The 18,886-nt window shown below is 44.1% G+C and overlaps 1 protein-coding gene across 2 annotated transcripts in view; it reads left to right on the top strand.

The window, feature by feature from the left end:
- PHYHIPL (phytanoyl-CoA 2-hydroxylase interacting protein like) overlaps positions 1-18,886 on the top strand; it is a 59,939-nt gene that overhangs the window by 8,193 nt on the left and 32,860 nt on the right. Inside the window, exons 2-3 of one of the 2 annotated variants that reach the window (XM_068399547.1) lie at positions 10,164-10,183; positions 14,847-14,867. In XM_068399547.1, coding sequence (XP_068255648.1) covers positions 10,164-10,183; positions 14,847-14,867 — 41 coding nt within the window. Of the gene's footprint in view, positions 1-10,163; positions 10,184-14,047; positions 14,154-14,846; positions 14,868-18,886 lie in introns of those variants that run through there. The other variant, XM_068399549.1, reaches the window with a different exon arrangement.

Below are 18,886 nucleotides of genomic sequence, written 5' to 3'. Positions count from 1 at the left end.
TCTGAGCACAGTGTTCTTAAAGCTTGCAGTATGACACATGATATAGCAAAGGAAGATAAAGAAAGAACAGAGCAGCCAGTAATAAATATGAACGAAAAGGGCAGAAGAGCCTCTCCGCATTTTCCATCCATTCTGCTACTCTTGCTTCTTTTCCCTTCTCTTTATCTTTTCTGTTACATTCTTCTCTCTCTGCCATCATGATTTTAAACATTTTAAGTCATTCCCTCTGTCTCTACCATGAGCACGAGTTATGAGGAACGAGCAATAATGAATGAGCACTATTCCTTAGGAGCAGCAAGCGATACACTTAGAGCAGGAGCTGCCAACACAGCACATGGGGAGACTGTGAATGGGGTAGCATAGCACGGTTTCACAAATCAGCATGCAAGACATGTCAGACATCGTGTGTCACCACGTGGTAGCTGGTTAGGAAGAACAACTTGTTTTTCTCCAGCCTCAACCTACCCCAGGGCATTTGCAATGCCTAGGCTCCAGTTTTTTGAGCTTTTTGTTTTGGTTTTACTTAGGACTAAAACATACTTGCTTAGTTACCTCCCATTTCATTCACTGAACATCTGATTAGTTAAATACCAAGTAGTGGATTGTCGCACAGGATTCTGTGGTGCAACTCTTAGTTAAGTTTCTTGTGTATATTTAAGAGAGTAAATTCTGTTTCTGTTGGCTTTTTATTAGCTTTGGATATTCAGAAAAGACTTTCAAGATGGCAATACCTGTGTTGAGCTCCAGATCCCTTGCTGTTTTGCCGTTCAAATTCTGCCCTTTACATGTTTTCTTCCTCAGTCCTTATGTAAGGAGATTACATAAGAGAAGACTGTAATTTCCAAAATCATTTACCATATTAAACAACAACTACCATCAATGGATCATTACCAGCTGCCTGGAGCAGAAAGGAGACACGTGGCTGTACATTTGGAAACTGGTTGTTTACAGTACTCATCAATGCTTGCTGCCAGTCGTGGGTAGATGTCATCAACAGTCATTATGCAGCTCTGGAAACAGAATCAAACATGACCTGGACAGGTCCTCAAACAATTGATAAACTGCCTCTGAAGGATGGAAATGTGTGGAGTCCATTGTCTCCACCAGCCTCCTGCCCCTCGGGGATCCTGCAGACCCAGAGAGAGGGCAGCGTGGGGAAGGGGGTACTCAGTTGTGGTATACACGTCAGGTACCCAATCAGGATGTACATGTCAAACTGAAGTATCCTCACCCCTAAGAGTTACGGTTTCTCTGTGTGTCCCTCATCTGTCCTCATGGAGAGAGGCATAACCAGCACGTGCCTGCTAATCCCTGCAGCACTGCTGTGTCATCTCTGGAAATGGAAAGGTTTTTTTGCCCCTTGTTAGTCTTTCTTTTTTTCGTTCCCCCAGAAACCACTGGGAAGCAAAAAGAGCGAGCAGGAGAAAGCACCTTGGGGAGTAGAAGGGCAAAGAGGTTTTGAGAGCTCCTCTTTGGCTGTCCCAGCCACTGCGCTGTGCCCCAGCAAGGGACAAACAGCATCAGAGGGCAGAGGGGCTCCTGTGCCTCCGTCTTGCCCACTTTCCCAAACTGTGTGAACTCGTTCGAGACCTGGTGTCATGGCTCTGACAGCATGCCTGCAATCGGTGCGTTGTGTGGACGGGGACAACCTGCCATGGCCTCATATTCATACATTTTCCCAAACCTGGCTTCCTCTGCTTAGCTCCCACGAGAGGATAAAGAGTACAGAGAGCAGCTGCATTTCCCCTTCCTTCCCCCCACTCTCACACAAGGCATGAGAGGAACACTGCCTTCTCGTTTTCTTTGAGCAGTGCTGGTGAGCACAGGCTGTGACAGTCCGCCGCGTACAGTGCCTTGGCATCAGAGGCGGTCAGCTGCTCCCGTGCTCCTGTTCGCTTGTTGGCGTGTGGCAGAGGGCATGAGAGAAGGGAAGCAATGCTATACTTCTGAAATGAGGCATAGCAAGCGTTGTGTGCCCACAGCTCCAGCCCAGCCTGACAGTGTTTGTCTGCTCTTTAGTTAGCAGGTAGAACATTACAAGTGACTCACACTTAGTTGCTCCCCTGTGCAAACCCCTCTGATCTCCAGCAGGCCTGGAAGACATGATTTAAGGCTGCAAGAAATGTGTTACTTAGCCTTTTTGGAAGTGCACAGCTAGCATTCAGGTGGTAATGTTATCTTTGAAATACAAGAGTGCTTTCTAAAGGCGACCAATACTGCTAAACATAATGACAGGAAAAATTAATGTTGAAGATATGTGTCTGTCAGAACAATGTTCTATTTGCAGAAATAGCCAACAGTCGTCCCACAACAGAAGGGGGCTGGATCTCTCTTTGCTATTTGCTTCTCCTCCTTTACAGTCTCTAGAAGGGTGCATGCAGAGGAGCTTTCTGTCTGCTTGTCCGCTTTCCCAAAACAAGGAGGATACCACAGCAATAATCTTTTGGTGACAAAAATGTTGGACTGAATCAAAGTTTGTCACAAGCTATATAGCAGAACATACTGTTATGCTTTATCTGTGCACGGAGTGATCTCTTTAACAGCAGCTGCAGCAGCAGAAATGTTTCTGACTACAGTTTTTGGTTTTATGCTTTTCTGAGCATTCTCCTTCTCCCTTTTGGTTGTTGTTGAAGTTGTGACATGAGATCAGGGAAGCTTAAGAGCTTAAGTGACTTCTTAGCGTACCATCATTTCAAGATGAATAAGCGTTCATGAAGACAGCCTGCGGGAACGGGAATTGATGTACTATTTGAATGCCCTGACTTTATAATTCATACAAAACTCTCTCGGCAGGAGTGTGCCCAGTGCTGAAAACTTTGCCTTAGGGTTCAGATAGATCAAGCAGTAATAAGACTCCATGGCTAGTTGAGGGGGATGAAGAGGAGAAAACAATTTAAAAGCAATGAAAGAAGATACCCACGATGGTGGCTGTAGCAAAGCTTTTGTTCCCACAGCCTGTGGAACCACCACGTAATAGATTGGAGAACTGACCCCGCTCTCAGTTGCCTGCCTTGCAGCTTCACGCGGGATTGCAACCTTGGTTTGGGAACAACTGGCTGATGGAGAGGCAGCTGGCTGCTCTGCTCGGCTGTGTTTTGAGGTGAGCAATCTCAAACAGAAAAACTCTCACTTTTCTGTTGAGGTCAGTGAGAGTGTGACAGTATAGGGAGTTCAGACCACCATCCCTACAGAGGGTGGAGAAATCCAAAATGAGATCATAGGGATAAGACCATACGTTCTCTCTAAAACTGGTTGCATGTTCTATTTCAATCTGAATATATTTGTCCACAATGTGTTTTTCCCAGCAAGATACATGAAAGCAGTTTTACTCCAAGATGAATTCACAGTTTGCATAAAGCTTGCATAATATTTCCTTTTAGACAGTGCTGTCAGGCAGTCATTTTAATGAGTGCTGGAAACCCCAAACCAACTGTAGTCTAATCCCACTGCTTGCTCCTATTTCTGTATTGACACTCCTGGCACCTCCCAGGCATTTGCCTTCTGCAACCAAACAGTCGCACATTGGGAGTGAGCATCTTTGCCCAAACTGTCTGCTGTTTAATAATGCTTGCTGATAACAAGTGTTCTCGTAAGTTCTAGATGGCATGGTTTCAGATGCTGAAGCGCTGTGCACCACAGTAAAACCAAGACCCAGATAGCTTGGTTTTCCCCACGTTAGCCATCATGTTCACTGCGTAATTTTTTTAGATGATTTTTTGCAAGTTTTAATTAAGAATGTAGTTTTGAACTACCTGGTGAAAGGAGTGGGGGGACCAACCTCTGCTTTCACAGTTGGGCTTCCCAATGTGTGTCTCATTTGTCAGTAAGCATCCCTTATCCCTCCTAAGCATCGGAAGAAGCCCTGAGCACATCTTGGAGCACCTTCCTGTGTTTTCTTCCTGACTTATTTGGTGTCACATTTTTACCGGACATCACCACTCCTGTGCTGAAAGCAGGAAGGTTTCCTTGCAATTCAGGTAGAGGTCAGTTACGTGTGGGTTTGGTGTTTGTGATAGCCCTGTTATTAACTCCTGAGGGCATAAGATTTAGTGGTCAGGCTATAGATAGCCTATGGGTCTGATTGCTGCTAATCTCATTAACCCTTGGACTTAGCTTGATTTATACTTCATTTGCTTCCCCTAGTTTATAGTGATATATTACTCAACTTCAAGAAAGAACAAAACCACAGGGTAGATGATAAAAAAGTGGTCATGGAACATTTTTGCTCAGACTCAAACTGTCTGCAGAGAGTGGAGGATTTGGACATAATTTAGTGCCACTGGCACTTATTTCTATTGCACTATTAGGCAAATGTGAATAGTCCTTGGCTGATGCTAAAGAATTTCAGTTTTCCATCTCTCCTTAGGCTCACTCTGTGCCATATCTGCCTTTTCTGAATAACTTTGCTTGAATAATTTTTATGAACATAAACACACATGTAGCAATAAGTTTCTAGAGCTTTTACTATAAATGAACATTTGGCTCTGCTCCAAAAATACACACAGTTTCAGTACTGTCTTAATACCAGGGCCAATTCATTCCTGGCAGGAGCTGTTTAGTGGTACACAGAAATTAAGACGGTTTTGTGCACAGTTTTTGGAATACATTAGCTATATCACTGTAGACATGTGTATAATTAGGCTGCTGCAACCTCTAAATTAATTTGATGGAGCTACAGCTATAAAATATGTTTAAAAGGCTAGTGACTGTCCTAAAAATTTAAGGAAATAAACTGTAGCAGTGTAGCTATTGCCCACGCAGAACAGTAGGACTAATCTAGATGACTAGCATTTGAAGTACAGAACTCTGTATGGCTCCACCTTGCACCATTACTTTTGTTGCTCTGCTGGATCTGCTAATGTAAAACTTTTCTGTCACTTAGATGCACAAATTCATATTTGCACAGCAACAAGGAATATGTTATGAGACTGATAAAATCCATGAAGACAGCTTTCTTGTCTAGTGGCAGCTGCTGTAAATAGTTATGCTAAGGACAAGACACCAGAAAATTTAATTTCACTTATATAAAACCAACCACTTCAACACAAAAAGCAACTTTTTGCTTTTTTTCTATTCTGTACCTCATTTCCCCTCCCCGCCTCAGAAATGACCAGGTGGGTGTCATGTGGTCAGACCTAAAAAAGTACTGTCAGTGGCTAAATTGAATTTATGTGGAGATATATTAATCAGAAGCTGACACTGAGACAGATGGGAGTAGAATGAGGTTAGACTAAAAGTGGAGAAAAATAAGAACAGAGAAAATTAAGAAGAAGAAAAATACTGGTATTAAAAGGAAAAAATAGAGAAATAACTAGTAAATTTGGTAAAAAAAAGCTCATGTAAGATATCAAGTTAGCAGTTAGCATGGAAGAAAGAGGAAATTAGAGAAAAAGAATGTACAGATTATGGGCTTTTGTTGTGAGTTCAGGAGGTCACAGATAAACAGCGATTAGACAAGTCTGAAAACAGACCCACGTTCCATCACACAGGAGCCACTGTCAGACCTCTGTCATTAGGCAACAGCTGTGCCTGGATAAATGGCTACTTGTTCTGCTGTGCAGCCAGCACTGTCCCTGTGAGCACGTGGTGTGGATTAAGGCCCCTGAACTTTGGACAAGGAGGTGAGGAGCTAGTGTTAGCCTCGGAGAGAGAGTTTTGCCATGTGTGTTTGCTGCTCTCATTTCTCATTCCAGAATATATTGCAGATTATCAGAGACGGCTGTTGCGAACACATATAAGAATAATTTAGGGGGCATTAAAACAGACTAGATTTAGCCTCAGGATGCTTTTCTCCCCCAGCTTCCTATAGAATCAAGAGAAAGCATTTCCTCTGGGGCAACTCAAAGCATCTACAATGAGCTCCTATTGAGACACTCTGCTGAGGATTTTACCACTCCCCACTGGCAAAGATTCTAAGCTCCTTAGGCTAAAGGTGGCCTTGGCAACTATTCTCCTGTGTAACCTAGTTTAAGAAGCAGAAGCAGTGAATAGTCGCTAACAGATTTTGGAGTCAGTTCTATGATTTTCAGGGCTCACAGAATGCCACAATTCCTCCACTGACTTTAAGCACTCCGGGGCACTGCATATGTACAGCAACTGGAAATCTCTAAGGATTGCTGTAATATCAATAAATAACATACTGCAGGGCTGCCATATATAGAACACAAGTAATGGTGATAGGACATCATTCAGAGTAGAACATGGTTTAATTAAAATGCTTGTGGATGTTATTAAGAAAACAGTGCTATAAATTAACGGTCACTCACTTTATTGTCTGTTCATGTACTCTCTCATCTGCCTGTATATGGGTGCTAAGTGGGCATACATTCCTATCAGAGCAAAACCATGTAAAACACAGCTCTTAATTGCTGTTTCTAATGTATTTCCTTGTGAAATTCTAATAGTGGATCACATATTTAAATAATCATAGATCTGAAAGACAGCATAAGAGCTTGTAGTAAGTGACTATGAGTCAAGTGAGTGAAATTTAAGACTAGTCTCACTACACATCCAGGCTCTGAGCCAAGGAGAGGGAATGTCTGGGTGTTCCTCCTCTCATTCATTTAACATAATTTTCCTTCTGTTTCCTTAGCAGTTAATTAGCTGTGTTCATGGTAGCAGTGGGGGATAAGACAATGATGTCTTTCCTATCTTGCCATGTCACCTCAGTCACAGCAGATCTTGATGATACAAAAGCTGGCAGGCAGCAACTCTAATCTAGAATAGCTATCTTCTGTGCTTATACAAAAACCTTACAGCTCTATAGTTATAAGAAAACTGGATCATTAGATGACATTGAGGAACTAGTCACTTAAACTTTCTTTATTAACTTTATGTATTACTGAACCGTACCTCCTTCTTGTATGTCTTTGAAGAGTTTTGACGTCATCCAATGAAAGGATGTAGTATTATGAGGAAAATCTCATGTACAGGATGAGTTGAGAGAGTTTAAGAAAAGCCTTTGTGGAAAGGGGAAGGGTAGTAGCAAAGACTCTAGAAGATACTGTAACGGAAGGCCAGCAGAAATTTGTCTTGTTCCAATGAAAACGGGAAACATTGAAGAGAGAATGGGTCACTGCAGGCTACTTAAGCAAGTAAAAGTAAAATATGAACTGCACTGGAAACAGAAAACTGGAGGGACACCAAAGCAGGCTTTTATATTCCAAGTTTAGTGCACATGAGAAAAACAGGGACAGCACGAGGATACACTGAAACAGTTGCCAAGAGGTTAAAGATAATATGAAGAGACTGTGTTATAAGTCCTGAAGGCACAATAACACAAAATGACTTGACCAAGAAAATATTAATTGTAATTAATTTGTAATACAGAGATAAATTTTGAGACCGGTTCTTATTCCCACAAAAACTAATTGGGCTTTTGCCATGAAGTTTATTGGGAAGGGGATTAAACTTTGAATAATGTCTTGGTTAAGAAATCAATGATGTAATTGTGAACTGCTGGGAAAAAGTAACTAAGAAATACATAACAAAATATCACTTGAATAAATGCATCTGAGGTATCCTTTTGGGTATTTATAGAACTGATGGAACAACTAGTTGCTAAAAAAAAACACAAGGAATTGAGGAAGTATCAGGAGACTAATAAAGTGTCAGCATGTCACAAGTCTTTAAAAATTGAATTAAGTGTAACTATGGAAACTATTGTCTTATGGGCATGGCTCCAAATTGAAATAAATAGTATAAATATTAAAGCAGAAGGGGAAAATGTATTCATATGGAGGTGAACAGTATAATGAGACCCAGATATGACACAGCTATACTACAGTAAACTAAGCCAGACAAATTAGAACATTTATCCCTCTACTTAAGGTGAAGCCAGAAGATCAGTAGAGTGCAGAATAGCACCAAGACTTTACAAAGGCATTTGATGCTCTGCCACATAATATCTTAAGGGACTTATGAAAACAAGTCAGCTTGGGCTAAAATTCACTTAAAGGTATCACAGCCTGGACACTGAACTGTGGACTGAAAGTAAATCTGAATAGCAGATGGCATTGTCAAGGATAAGCGGTCGGTAGTATCCTTTAAAGGTCAAGATCTGGTCCAATATCTGGAGGATAAAGCACTAGTTAAATGTGCAAATGATACTAAAGTGGGAAGAATCATTAACAGCACAGAGGAGAGAGGAAATACAGAAAGTTCTGGTTGTTCTCTAGGGATACTATGGATCTAATAAAGTGAGGCTAAACTTAAAAGAAAAGCAAATTAATATATGATAATGCTAAGCATTAACAGTACTTTGTGCCCATTAAGCAACAAGTAAATTTTATGATGCTACAAATACATTAATTCTGTCTATGAAAGAATCTGTCTTAATGCTTATTCAGGCTTTATAAAGCTGATCAGAAAACTGAAATTTGGAAAGCAGCAGCATAAATAGCACTAACAAAACGGTAATTTGCTTGATATCTTTCTGTTTATCTGAGAGGAACATTTCTTTTTAGTGGTTTACATTGCTCAGAGTAGGTTGGGAGTTGCACACTCAAATGATACAGTTGGGGGGCTCCATACTCTGAAGTGTTCATTATGAATGAGCATGGTGTGGTGCTGGTGGTAAGGAACGAAGGCGTAGATACCAGGGCATTTCCTTCATTGTGCCTGGTCAGACCAAAGACCTACCTAGCCCACTATAGTCTCTTTAGCAGTGACTGAAAATGGATGTTTACAGAAGATGGGCAGGGCAAGCATATGTAAGAGTCTTCAGTAACTCTTCCTCAGACTCTAATAATTTTCAGATCAGGGACTCTGAATCACTTGTGCGTTTAGTAACTCTAAAGGATTTCTTTTCTGTGAACTTTTCCAGCCTCTCCTTGAACCTGTGCAAACTTTTAGCATTGACACTATCCTTTGGCCTTACAAGTCTAACACCAATTGCATGAAGTACCACATCCTTCGGTTTGTTTTGAAGCTGGTTGCTATTAACTGCATTTGACACCCTCTAACTCTTGTCCTGGCAGACTTGACAAACAGACTTTGGCTACCCTGTTTGTGCTAGTCGTGCTTTAGTGAATATCACATATCCCCTCGGTTGCCTTTTTCACAGACTGTCTTTTTATTTGAGTACTAGACCAGCTTTTCCCCATACAGAAGCCGTTTTCACATCATACTATAAAAAAACCTACAGATTCACGAGTAGGACCCCTAGAAGCAGAAGTCACAAGATTACCTCAGAATTGTATCTATCAGGCCTTGCAAGAAAAGCCTGAATGCATGAACTGAACGGAATTGCTGAAATAAAGTCGTCTTAACAGGGAAGCAGAGACATTCTGAGGTGTATGAACTACTGCATAAATCTCACCGGAGAGTTCCCAGAAATAGTGAGGACTTCCCAGCACCACGAGCAACATCAAAGCAGAAAACAGCAGACAGACCCCTTTCCAAGAGAGCTGCAGCCTCACTGCTGGACTTAGTGTCAGGGTGCCTGGCTGCAGTTGTTACCTTTGCAGAGAGTGGGAGAAAGAGGGAGAGAGACTCAGTCCAGAGCTAAGACTAAGCACTGCTGCTCTGCCTTGGATTTTCCTAGAGAAAAAAGGGGGACCTATGCCATCATCCTCCTTGTCTGAGCGTTTGAGGAGGCTCTTGCTTTGCTATCTGAGAAAAAACAAAGTGGTTCCCAGTGAGATACCGTGCCTAGTGCTTTAAATTGTCACACATCAATGTCTGTCTTTGGGTAGAAAAGGAAGCTGTGTCACACTGCACATTAACTCTGTGTAGTCATGGCTTTCACTTAGGGCCTTAAATCTTTTTTTTTGTCTTTCTGTCACCAGTGTGTGGATTTTACTTCAGTCCTATGGTATTTCAAGAATATCTTGTACACAATCCTTTGCAAGTATGTGCCTTCACACGCTTGAAACAGACATGCCCACTAAAGACAAAGAATGATTGTGAAATTGCAAAGCTTTTTTTTTTCCATGAAACTCCAGGAGTTAGTTGCTAAGCTTAGTCAATGCTCCTTTTAGGACTGATCCAAAATGCTGGATACTGGTTTTGACCTTTCCGTTTATCTGTCCTTTAATATTTTGCTTTTCTTCTCAAAAGTGAAATATTAATAGAAAAAAAAAAAAAAGCCTGTCTTTATTTTCTCCCTTGTTTTTCTTTCCTGAAAACTATGTCTGTAGCCTTTCTGCCTTCTGCTTGCACAGTCCACTGAGCAATAATACAAGTCTCTTTTACTCCCATGTGGGAAGGAAGAGCTGGAACTCTGAGTCTTTCTGAAGTCTGAGAAAGGAGGTTTCTTTTATAACTTGCAAATAAAAACCTGCTAGTGTGAAATACAGAAGTGTTTTCAAATAGGAAGAACAGGGTTGCCTCACAGCTCTGTGCTGTTACTCTGCTGCTGCTGCGGAGCAGTTTTCCCAAAAAGGAGTGCAGCACAGGCAGGACAGAACTTTGTAATGGTGTGGGGTTCTTTTGTGGGGAGGAGAGGAGCACACAGCACCTTTTCCTCTTGCTTTTATGGCTTGAATGAGGTTGTGTTTTTTAGGCAAGAAGCCAGACACCTCTCCAGCTGGCTGGCAGCCTCTCTGCCTGTCTGTGGTAGAGTGTTAGCCCTGCAGCAAGATCTTGGCGACCTACCTGGGGGGCTGTGAATGCCAGGCTCAGGCGTGAGAGCTGAGATTGTTGAACCCAGCCAGGCAAGAGGTGTGTCTCACAGCTCATGTTTCCTGGTATATGTATTGTGCTAGAAAATGCTGCTTCTCTCTCCTTATGTGAGGTTGCAATAACAGGCCTGCTCTTGTTGAACTACAGAAATTGGTAATACTTCATTTAATGTTGAAAGTGCTGAAGGCTGCAGTTGTGGCAAATTCTTTGCAAGCTTTTGCAGTTCTAAACACACGACACTGTTGTCTCTAATGTTGTGCTGCCATTGGCAGACTTCCCATTACATGTTGACCCATGTTTGTGATATGTGACATTTTTTGCTAAACACTGTCAGGGATAATCCATCACAGAACAAACTTTCTGATTATATGCTGAGACTTTGTCATCCTTTAGCACAAACATGACCTGTGCCTCAGACAATGCTGTTCCTTGTCAAGACAAGCAGAGTACAGTTCTTTCAGGTAAGAAAAACACCAAGGGAGTATCATGTGCTTTGAGACCGAAATACCTAGGACTAAATTCACCGCAGAATGATTGCGCAGAATCACATCTGGGAGTAATTTGAGCTTTAAAAGACGCCGAGCCCTAGGCCAGGTGATGGGAGTAGCGATTGGCTGGAGGAAGCATGAAGTCTGAAGTGTGACTCTGCAAAATGCTGTCTCAGGCAGGTCCAGCTTGTTTCATGCTTCAGAAAAGTGGAGCCATGAAAAAGATTTCTCTGCTCTACTCTTCCACTGAAGTCTGTCAGCATTTGTAGACTAACCAGTCTTTTCTTTCAAAAAAGAAGTGTAATGGTATGGGGAGATAAACAGATATAGCTCAGCGAGGGGTTATTGCTAAAAGGCAGCTGAGAAATGAGAGGGCTTGGACAAATGGGAAACACCCCCAAAGCTGTCTGCTTTCAAAGAGCTACACAAAATCCATCTGTTCTTAAAAACGTGGTTTCAGTTGCATAGAATAAAAAGCAGAAAAGAGAAAGCTGTATAAAATAGAGGCAGAGAGAATAAAATGGGAATTCTCTCAGTGTCCAAGAACAGGGTCTGCTTCAAATGGACTTTATATAGCGCTGTAGCGAGAAGTAAAAAGATTGTGTGAGCTGCTGAAGTGTCTGCCACATTGTGGAAAGGAATGAATGTGGAACATAAGGCCGAGAGACTAAACACACCATCTTCAGAGAAAGAAATTTTCCAGCCTTACGTAGACGACTGTGTGCTAAGAACAGTTGCAGTATCAAGGAGAAAGATTTTGCTTCTGTGCAAGGAATGAATGCTTGTCAGAGCCAAAATTAAAACCTGATGAATGCACTCACCCACTTTCATTTCTTCCTGCTCAGACTCTACATTTGTCCTCATTCTGTCTGTGCATTCATTCATATATTCCTCTCCCTTCCCACCTCCCCACTGACTCACACTCTCCCTCCCTGTTTATTATCGCTTCCTTTTCATTTTCTCTTCCTTTAAGTTTCCTTCCCACTCATTCCGTTTCTCCTCTGCCTGACCCCTCTGCACACATTTTCCTTCAGGGTGAAAAAACAACAGAGACACAAAGAGAAGGAAAAAATAGAAGATGAGCAAGGAAGGGAGGGGGAGAAGAGGAGACAGTGCAGGAAGGGTGCTCAGTGTGGCACTTTCTCCCCAGGCTGCACTACAGATCTTTGAAGGTGCTGTAGGAGTCAGGGCTCCTAAAAAACCTGTTCCTTTCTCCTAGACAGCAGCACTTGGCAGTGGCCTTGTCAAAGGTAATGCCAGAGCTCATTTCCTCAGATTGGTGTCCCTAGAAACCATCATAAAGAATAGAATAATCCCAAAATCCAGCAGGCAGCCACCCCTGAGTGACAAACGTCTGGCTGTGTGTGGACCTTGCTACCGTGCCAGATCAGTGAGGACATGGTGGGAGACTGGGCGGCTCTTGGGACTCCAAAATGGGAAATGGGAGCTTTAGGAGTACTTTGGACTTGCTGGCATGCAGTGCTGACCAAGATACCTCACTGCTGCAAGCTTGTCGGGGGCCAGTGTGCAACGAGCTGGTGTTTCTCAAAGCAGTTGGTGCTGGTGTCTCAAAATGGATGGCCGAATGTTGCCAATTTGGGTTTAGTGAAACAACAAAGAGGTGCCAGCAGTGCTTACTGTGATATGCTGTAGGAAATAGGCTGAAACCACTTTATCTGTAGACTGGTGATCCCACCCGAGCATGATGAGCATGATCCCAAAGTCAATCTGTAAACTGGAAAAGCTGCTGTGCTCCCACAGCCCCCAAGGCCCAGAGGCTGCTCCTTCGTCCACCCTGCGGACCCACGGTGAGGAGGGAGCCGAGCTGTCCCACCCACAGTGCAGTGCTGCAGAAGCTTTAATTTCTTCTCCTATTGCTCTTTACTTAAATTGTCTCATTTTCTGGCCCCATTCTTATTGCTGAAACTGTTAACTGAGATGGAATTGCTTCTCCCTGATACAAAAAAAAAAAACACACCTCACTTTTTACAACAGCCTGGTGGAAATAGCACCGGTGTGCTGTGGGTTCTCTCTCCTTCCCACAAAAGGAGCAGGAGGGAAGCGCGCAGGGCAGGTGGCCAGAAACGACTCGTTCCTGTACCCTGTCCTGCCAGCTGTTCTTGTTTTATCGATTTAACAACGCATAATATTTCTTTCTTCAAATTCTTGCATAACTGAAGGATCGCAGCGAACGCAGGCAGCCCCCGCAGCTGGTGTGATGCACGGACAGCGGCTGCGGTGCGCTGTGCGCTCAGGGCAGGGAAATCGATACCCTGCGCCGCTGGGGTTTGTGCGTCGATGCGACTCCCCGCGGGCTGCGGAGCAGCCTCGGAGCAAACCGCACCCCGGCGCCAGGCGCCCGGCAGGACAGCTGCGGGCAGCTGTGCCCGAAGCGGCGCCTGGCCCGGCGGGTCTCCCCGGTGCGGCCCGCGCAGGCCGCGGCCGGGCTGTGCCGCGTGGGGTGCCCGGGCCCGGCCGCGGGGGCCGCCCGCCGCGCGCCCTCTGGGGCGCCTCCCGCCCGCCGTCGCCGCGTGCAGGGGCCGGCGCGTGCCCGGGGCGCTGCGGGCTGTGAGGGGCAGCGCGGCGGGCGGCGAAGCCGGGCAAAGGAAAGGGCAGGCCCGGCGGCGGCCCGCGGTGCCGCTCCTCCCCGCCACCGCGGTTACATAAGGAGGGCCGGGGGAGGGGAGCGGGCCGAGCGCGGCCCCTTTAACCGCGGAGCGTGCGGCGCGGTGAGCGCGCCTCTCTGCTGCCCCCTCCCTTGCCGCCTCGCCGCAGTGACAAATCCGCTCCCGCCCGCCTCCGCCGAGCCCAGCCGAGCCCAGCCGGGCGGCGCCGGGAAGCGCTGCCGCGCGGCTCTGCACCGCCCGCCCGCCCGCCGCGGAGCCGGCCAGCCCCAGCCCCCGGCGGCGCGACAACAGGCAGCGGCGAGGGGCGCGATGGAGGCTCCGCGCCTGGCGCACACCATGAGCAGCCCCGCTAGCCCCTGCGAGGAGGTGATCAAGAACCTGAGCCTGGAGGCGATTCAGCTCTGCGATAGGGACGGTAAGTCCGGGCTCGGCACGGCTAATCCCTGCAGACGTAAGATGCCGCTGCCCTCATGGATGCTAATGCAAATTAATCCCCCCGGCGTATGGTCCTTTGTTATCCCCCACGTATTTGTAGGTGCAAGTGTTCCCCACCCCTCCCGCCGCTGCCGCCACCCTCCTGCCTTCGAGAACAAAAGAAAAAAAAAGAGAAGGTTGCACCTTGCTGGAGGGAAGGGAGGGAAACCCGCCGCTCCCTAAGCCGTCCCTTGCTTTGCAGCGCGTTTACCCCCGGGCGAGCCTGCTGCACAGCCCTGCCCCTGCCAGGGATGGACGCCGGGGTTTGTCTGGGAGCGGCAGTAAGGAGAACTAGAGCAGGCGCTGCGGAGTCCGGACCTAGGGACGGGGTAGTGGCCCTGGTGGGTGTTTTGTTGTCCGTCATCTCCAAACTCCTTTGTATTGGAGGGCAGTTCCGGTGCTTAAAATACACAGACGAATTGTGCTGGCTGGCGGGGGCTACCGGCGGAACTTGTTGCCGGTCGCTTGTGCGAGCGATGGGGCGCGGAGTTGGACCCTCGCGGGGAATGGCCCCGCGGTTCAGCACCGCGGACAGCACCGCGCCGGCGGCGGGCCCGGCCGTGCCGTGCCGTGCTGTGCCGTGCCGTGCCGTGCCGTGCCCGGCTGTGCTGTGGCCGGTGGCCGCACGGCCGAGGGAGACCGCAGTGCCGTGGAGGCAGCGGTAGTCCTTCCCCGGTGACACCCGGGAAGGCACAGCTCCACCGTCGAACGGATAAGTTTGATTTGAGAGGGCAGGTGCGGGTATGAAAGATGGTCTGCATGGAAGCAACCAGATGAATGTGAGGTGGTGAGGAGGGACAGCCAAAACAACATTTACGTGTTTAAAGCAACACTGAAAGCTGACTATGGTGGAAGAGAGTAATATCGTTCATGCACAACTATGAGTGACAAAACTGAACAGAGAAACTGATAGTCAAACAATGAAAACATTTTCTTGTAGAGTGGCATATCATTTGTGTTCATATACCAGCTTATTCTCATATTCTCATTTGACATTGAATTATCAAAAATAACTTCTCATTTTTTGATGCAAAATGTGCTTTGGGTGTGGAATATGTGTTACCTGGTAAATATACCAAGGAATGGAGATACGGTGTCAGTGAATGGTACAGTTGAATTAATGAAACTATTTCCTTGTTGTGAGTATATTTTTGAAGCGTAACTGTTATAGGCGATGGTTATAGAAAAAGTCAGTCCAGCTTTCTCAGTTATTTTTTTTACAAATTAGTTGTGATTAAATACTTCACTTTTTCGACCTAGGCAGAGTTAATATTTTAAATGCTAGATTTTTGTAAGCTCTTTATTTTTCTTGAAATATTCAAGAAATTGGCAAAGCATTAAAAAGTCTTTACATTAATTATTTTTATAGCTGCATAGGAATTTCTTTGAATTTTTTTATGTTTGAATTAAGACATAATATGCACTTCCATCCACTCATGCCTAACTCACTGCCTAGAGAAACTGAACTGTGTTTGTAGTAGTAGAGGCTAGACTGTTCTTTTGTTAAACACTTTTTCATGTATATTTCTTTTTATTAATACTAGAGAGAAATGAAAATAGATAAATTATGCAGTCCTTCGTATTGTCTACTCCAAGTAATTGTAGTGAAGTACTTCCATGTTAATCATTGCAGACTGTATTTGACTCAACATTCTGTAGTTCAGGACTCTCAATTTCTATGGAATATTGTCATACAGACAAGGAAATGGGAAAATGTAGTATTTTTAATTTTAGTTCCCTTTTGAATAGGCTTCACGACAAATAACAACTTTCCTGTAGATCCGGCTTTACAAACTAATCTTTATCAAGTAAGCCACTAACAGGGTCATTGCTTCCTACAATATGTGGTTGAATTTCTGAAGGAGGCACCTATATTGGGCAGTAAAATATGCAACTCGGTGCCTAATTTGGCACCAGACTGCGCTTAAGCATACTTCAGTATTTCCTACAGGTGGCACTTATGTATCAAAAAGCTTGTTTTAATGGAAACATAAAAACAAGCAAGCAAAGGTTAGGGCATTAATCTTTCTAGGTAAGTGTGCAAATTTATATGCAACACATTTATATCCCTAATTGTGTATATTGGTTTAGTTAGTGCATTTATATTAGAAATACTTACAATCTATTTTAGGGTATCTTTGTTGTAAAAAATGTAGTTCTTAAGGTGATATGTTGGCATCACTGCAGTTAATCAAAGTTTTGTGATAAATATCAATATATTACCCATAGTGAATTAAAAATACAGTGCATTTTCATATTTTGAAAATGTCCTTGATCTCTAAGCTGTAGTAACTGTAAAGGCAACTAAAGAAATGATAACATTACATATCCAACTCAACTATGATAAATTCTGCAGCACACTTAGTTTGGAATTGCAGGCAATGCTGCAGTATAAACATAAGCAATACTGGAATATTTATGCAGATAACAAAATATTTTTCTTGTTTTCTAAGATGAGGGAATTAATACTGAAACATTTTGTATTCAGAAAACTGGGTTATACCTCCTATGGAGGTATATGCAGGCGCCAGAAATCCAGGAATTGGAGAGAGCAATTAATAATATCACAACAATTCATATCTTTTTAGATTTTTTTCTGTTTTTTTTTCAGTGGGTTTTTTTGCAAGCATCATCATCTCTCTTAATGAATCAATACCATTTAGAAAACTTACAAATGTCAAATAAAAGAAAAAAATTTTGGAGATTTTTTTTTTTTTTAAACAAAAAGGCCTGGTAAGATTTGGTTTAAAGTGAATGGGGCGTTATAAAGCCAATTATCAGCTCTTGTTTTCAGCATTCTCTGTTATTTACAAATGCATCTTGCATTATTTTTTCTTATTATTTTAGGTGGGTCTACTAGCACCGCTTAGTATATTGCACAGTCTGACATATGTAGTTCCTTAGAATTCTGCTGAACTCACTTTATCTATAGGAAAAAGTGTATTATTTGTTATTTTCCTTTGCCATCTTTGAACATTGCAGCCATATTTCTGTAAACTTAGGCCAGGAAAGAATGTTTAATCTGTGCTAAAAATTCTGGTGACCTTTTTATAAAATTTGTATTAAGCCTACCTAGGGATTAAAGCTTTAGTGGATGGATGCCCTTTGTGTCATGAGCAGGCCGATTCTATGAAAATACATCTACCTTCAGAAAATTATGAGCCTTTGAAAAAAACTGTGCTTTTCACAGACTTGGTACAAGAGTTAAATTTTAGCAGTTGAATTTCCTGAAGCTCCACATTGTGGTTGCGCAGCGCTCCCCCTACAGATACTGCACTTTGGGTGCTGCGGTCCTGCCAGAGTGAGGGCAGTGACACTGTCATCTGCTTTCCGTGCTCTTACAGTTGGCATAGACAGCTGGAAAGAAGACAACACCTACCAAAACGCAGAAAGGAGAAAAGCGGAGCAGCAAAACCTTCAATGAGGGTGTTGGAACTCAGGAGAGACGGACTGGGGAGAGGGGCAAGAAAACTGGCCCAGAAGGCACATGGGCTTGTCACTAATAGAGACTGAGGCAGTGGCTGGTGAAAGGTAGAAGAACAGGGAAGACTTAGAAGCTGGGGATGTTTGTGAGGATTAGATTAAATGGGAAGGCAGAAGTGGCCAAAATGACCCTGAATGAGAACAGGAAAAGAAGGAGCAAGGGAGGTAATCCCAGTACAGGCAGGGTGCCCAGGGAAGTAAAACTGGGAAAAAAGATGAGGGAGTGTTCACCCAGATGAGATGAATTGGATGAATAAAGATGGAGTGAGAACTGGGAACCTGTGAAGACTAAACCTGGAGATGTGTCTGCAAAGAGATACGAAGTACAAGAATGTGGAGGCAGGAACTGGGTAGCTTGGATCACAGAGGTTAGGAGTAAAGGAATGGAACTAGGACTTGCTGAGCAAAGAGCCTGGGACTGAAAAGACAGCCTTAGGAATGAAGAACATGGCTTTTGAAGTGTGACTGGGAAGTAGAAGAAGGGGTGGGACAGGAACAAGTTCAAGGAACAGGGCAGAAGTGGCCATGTTTTGGTGTGACAGCCAGAGAAAGGTCAGTGTGTATCAGCACGTGTCATCTTCCAAAGCCACACATGACCCCACGATACCAAATTCACCTTGTTCATTTGCTGTCAAAGAGGTTTAAAATCCACTGGCAAAGCGTGACATCCTTTTTCAGCACTTATCTGTGTGAAGGATGGCAGTCTGGTACAGCTGATGGTTGGCCTTTCAGCTCAAATGGTAGCATGTGTGCCTGTTGCTGTGCACCTCAATGTTCCAGCACTGCAGGTTACCCATATGAGAATTGGTATGAAGCCACAGGTAGATTTTTAATCTTTTTTTTTGGTTGCCATTTTGCAAAACCTAAGAAATTGCACACATATAATAGGTTATTAAGGTTACCGAGTTAAACACTCAAAGCTAGGAAATGGTGAAAGTTCAGTCCTCTGTGCAGAACCAACATGGTGTTGGGATGTTTATGTTGTGCAGTGGATACTGGGGATGTTGAATGGCATGTTGTAAACAAGGTGGGGGAAGAAAGAAAGGAGGGAGAAATTTGGTTCTAACCTGGAGTCTATTCCAGACTTTCTGCATGGAACTGAGCAAGAGCTACCTACTTTTCAAAGGAGTTTGTTACTTGTTCTGTTTCTCCTTTTCTGGGTGCTTGATCTTGGTACCATGGTGTCAGGGC

The sequence above is a fragment of the Nyctibius grandis genome, chromosome 4 (assembly GCF_013368605.1).
Source record: "Nyctibius grandis isolate bNycGra1 chromosome 4, bNycGra1.pri, whole genome shotgun sequence".
Lineage (NCBI taxonomy): Eukaryota > Metazoa > Chordata > Aves > Nyctibiiformes > Nyctibiidae > Nyctibius > Nyctibius grandis.
Note: the sequence above shows the minus strand (reverse complement) of the source record. Positions and strands in the feature narration are given on the sequence as shown.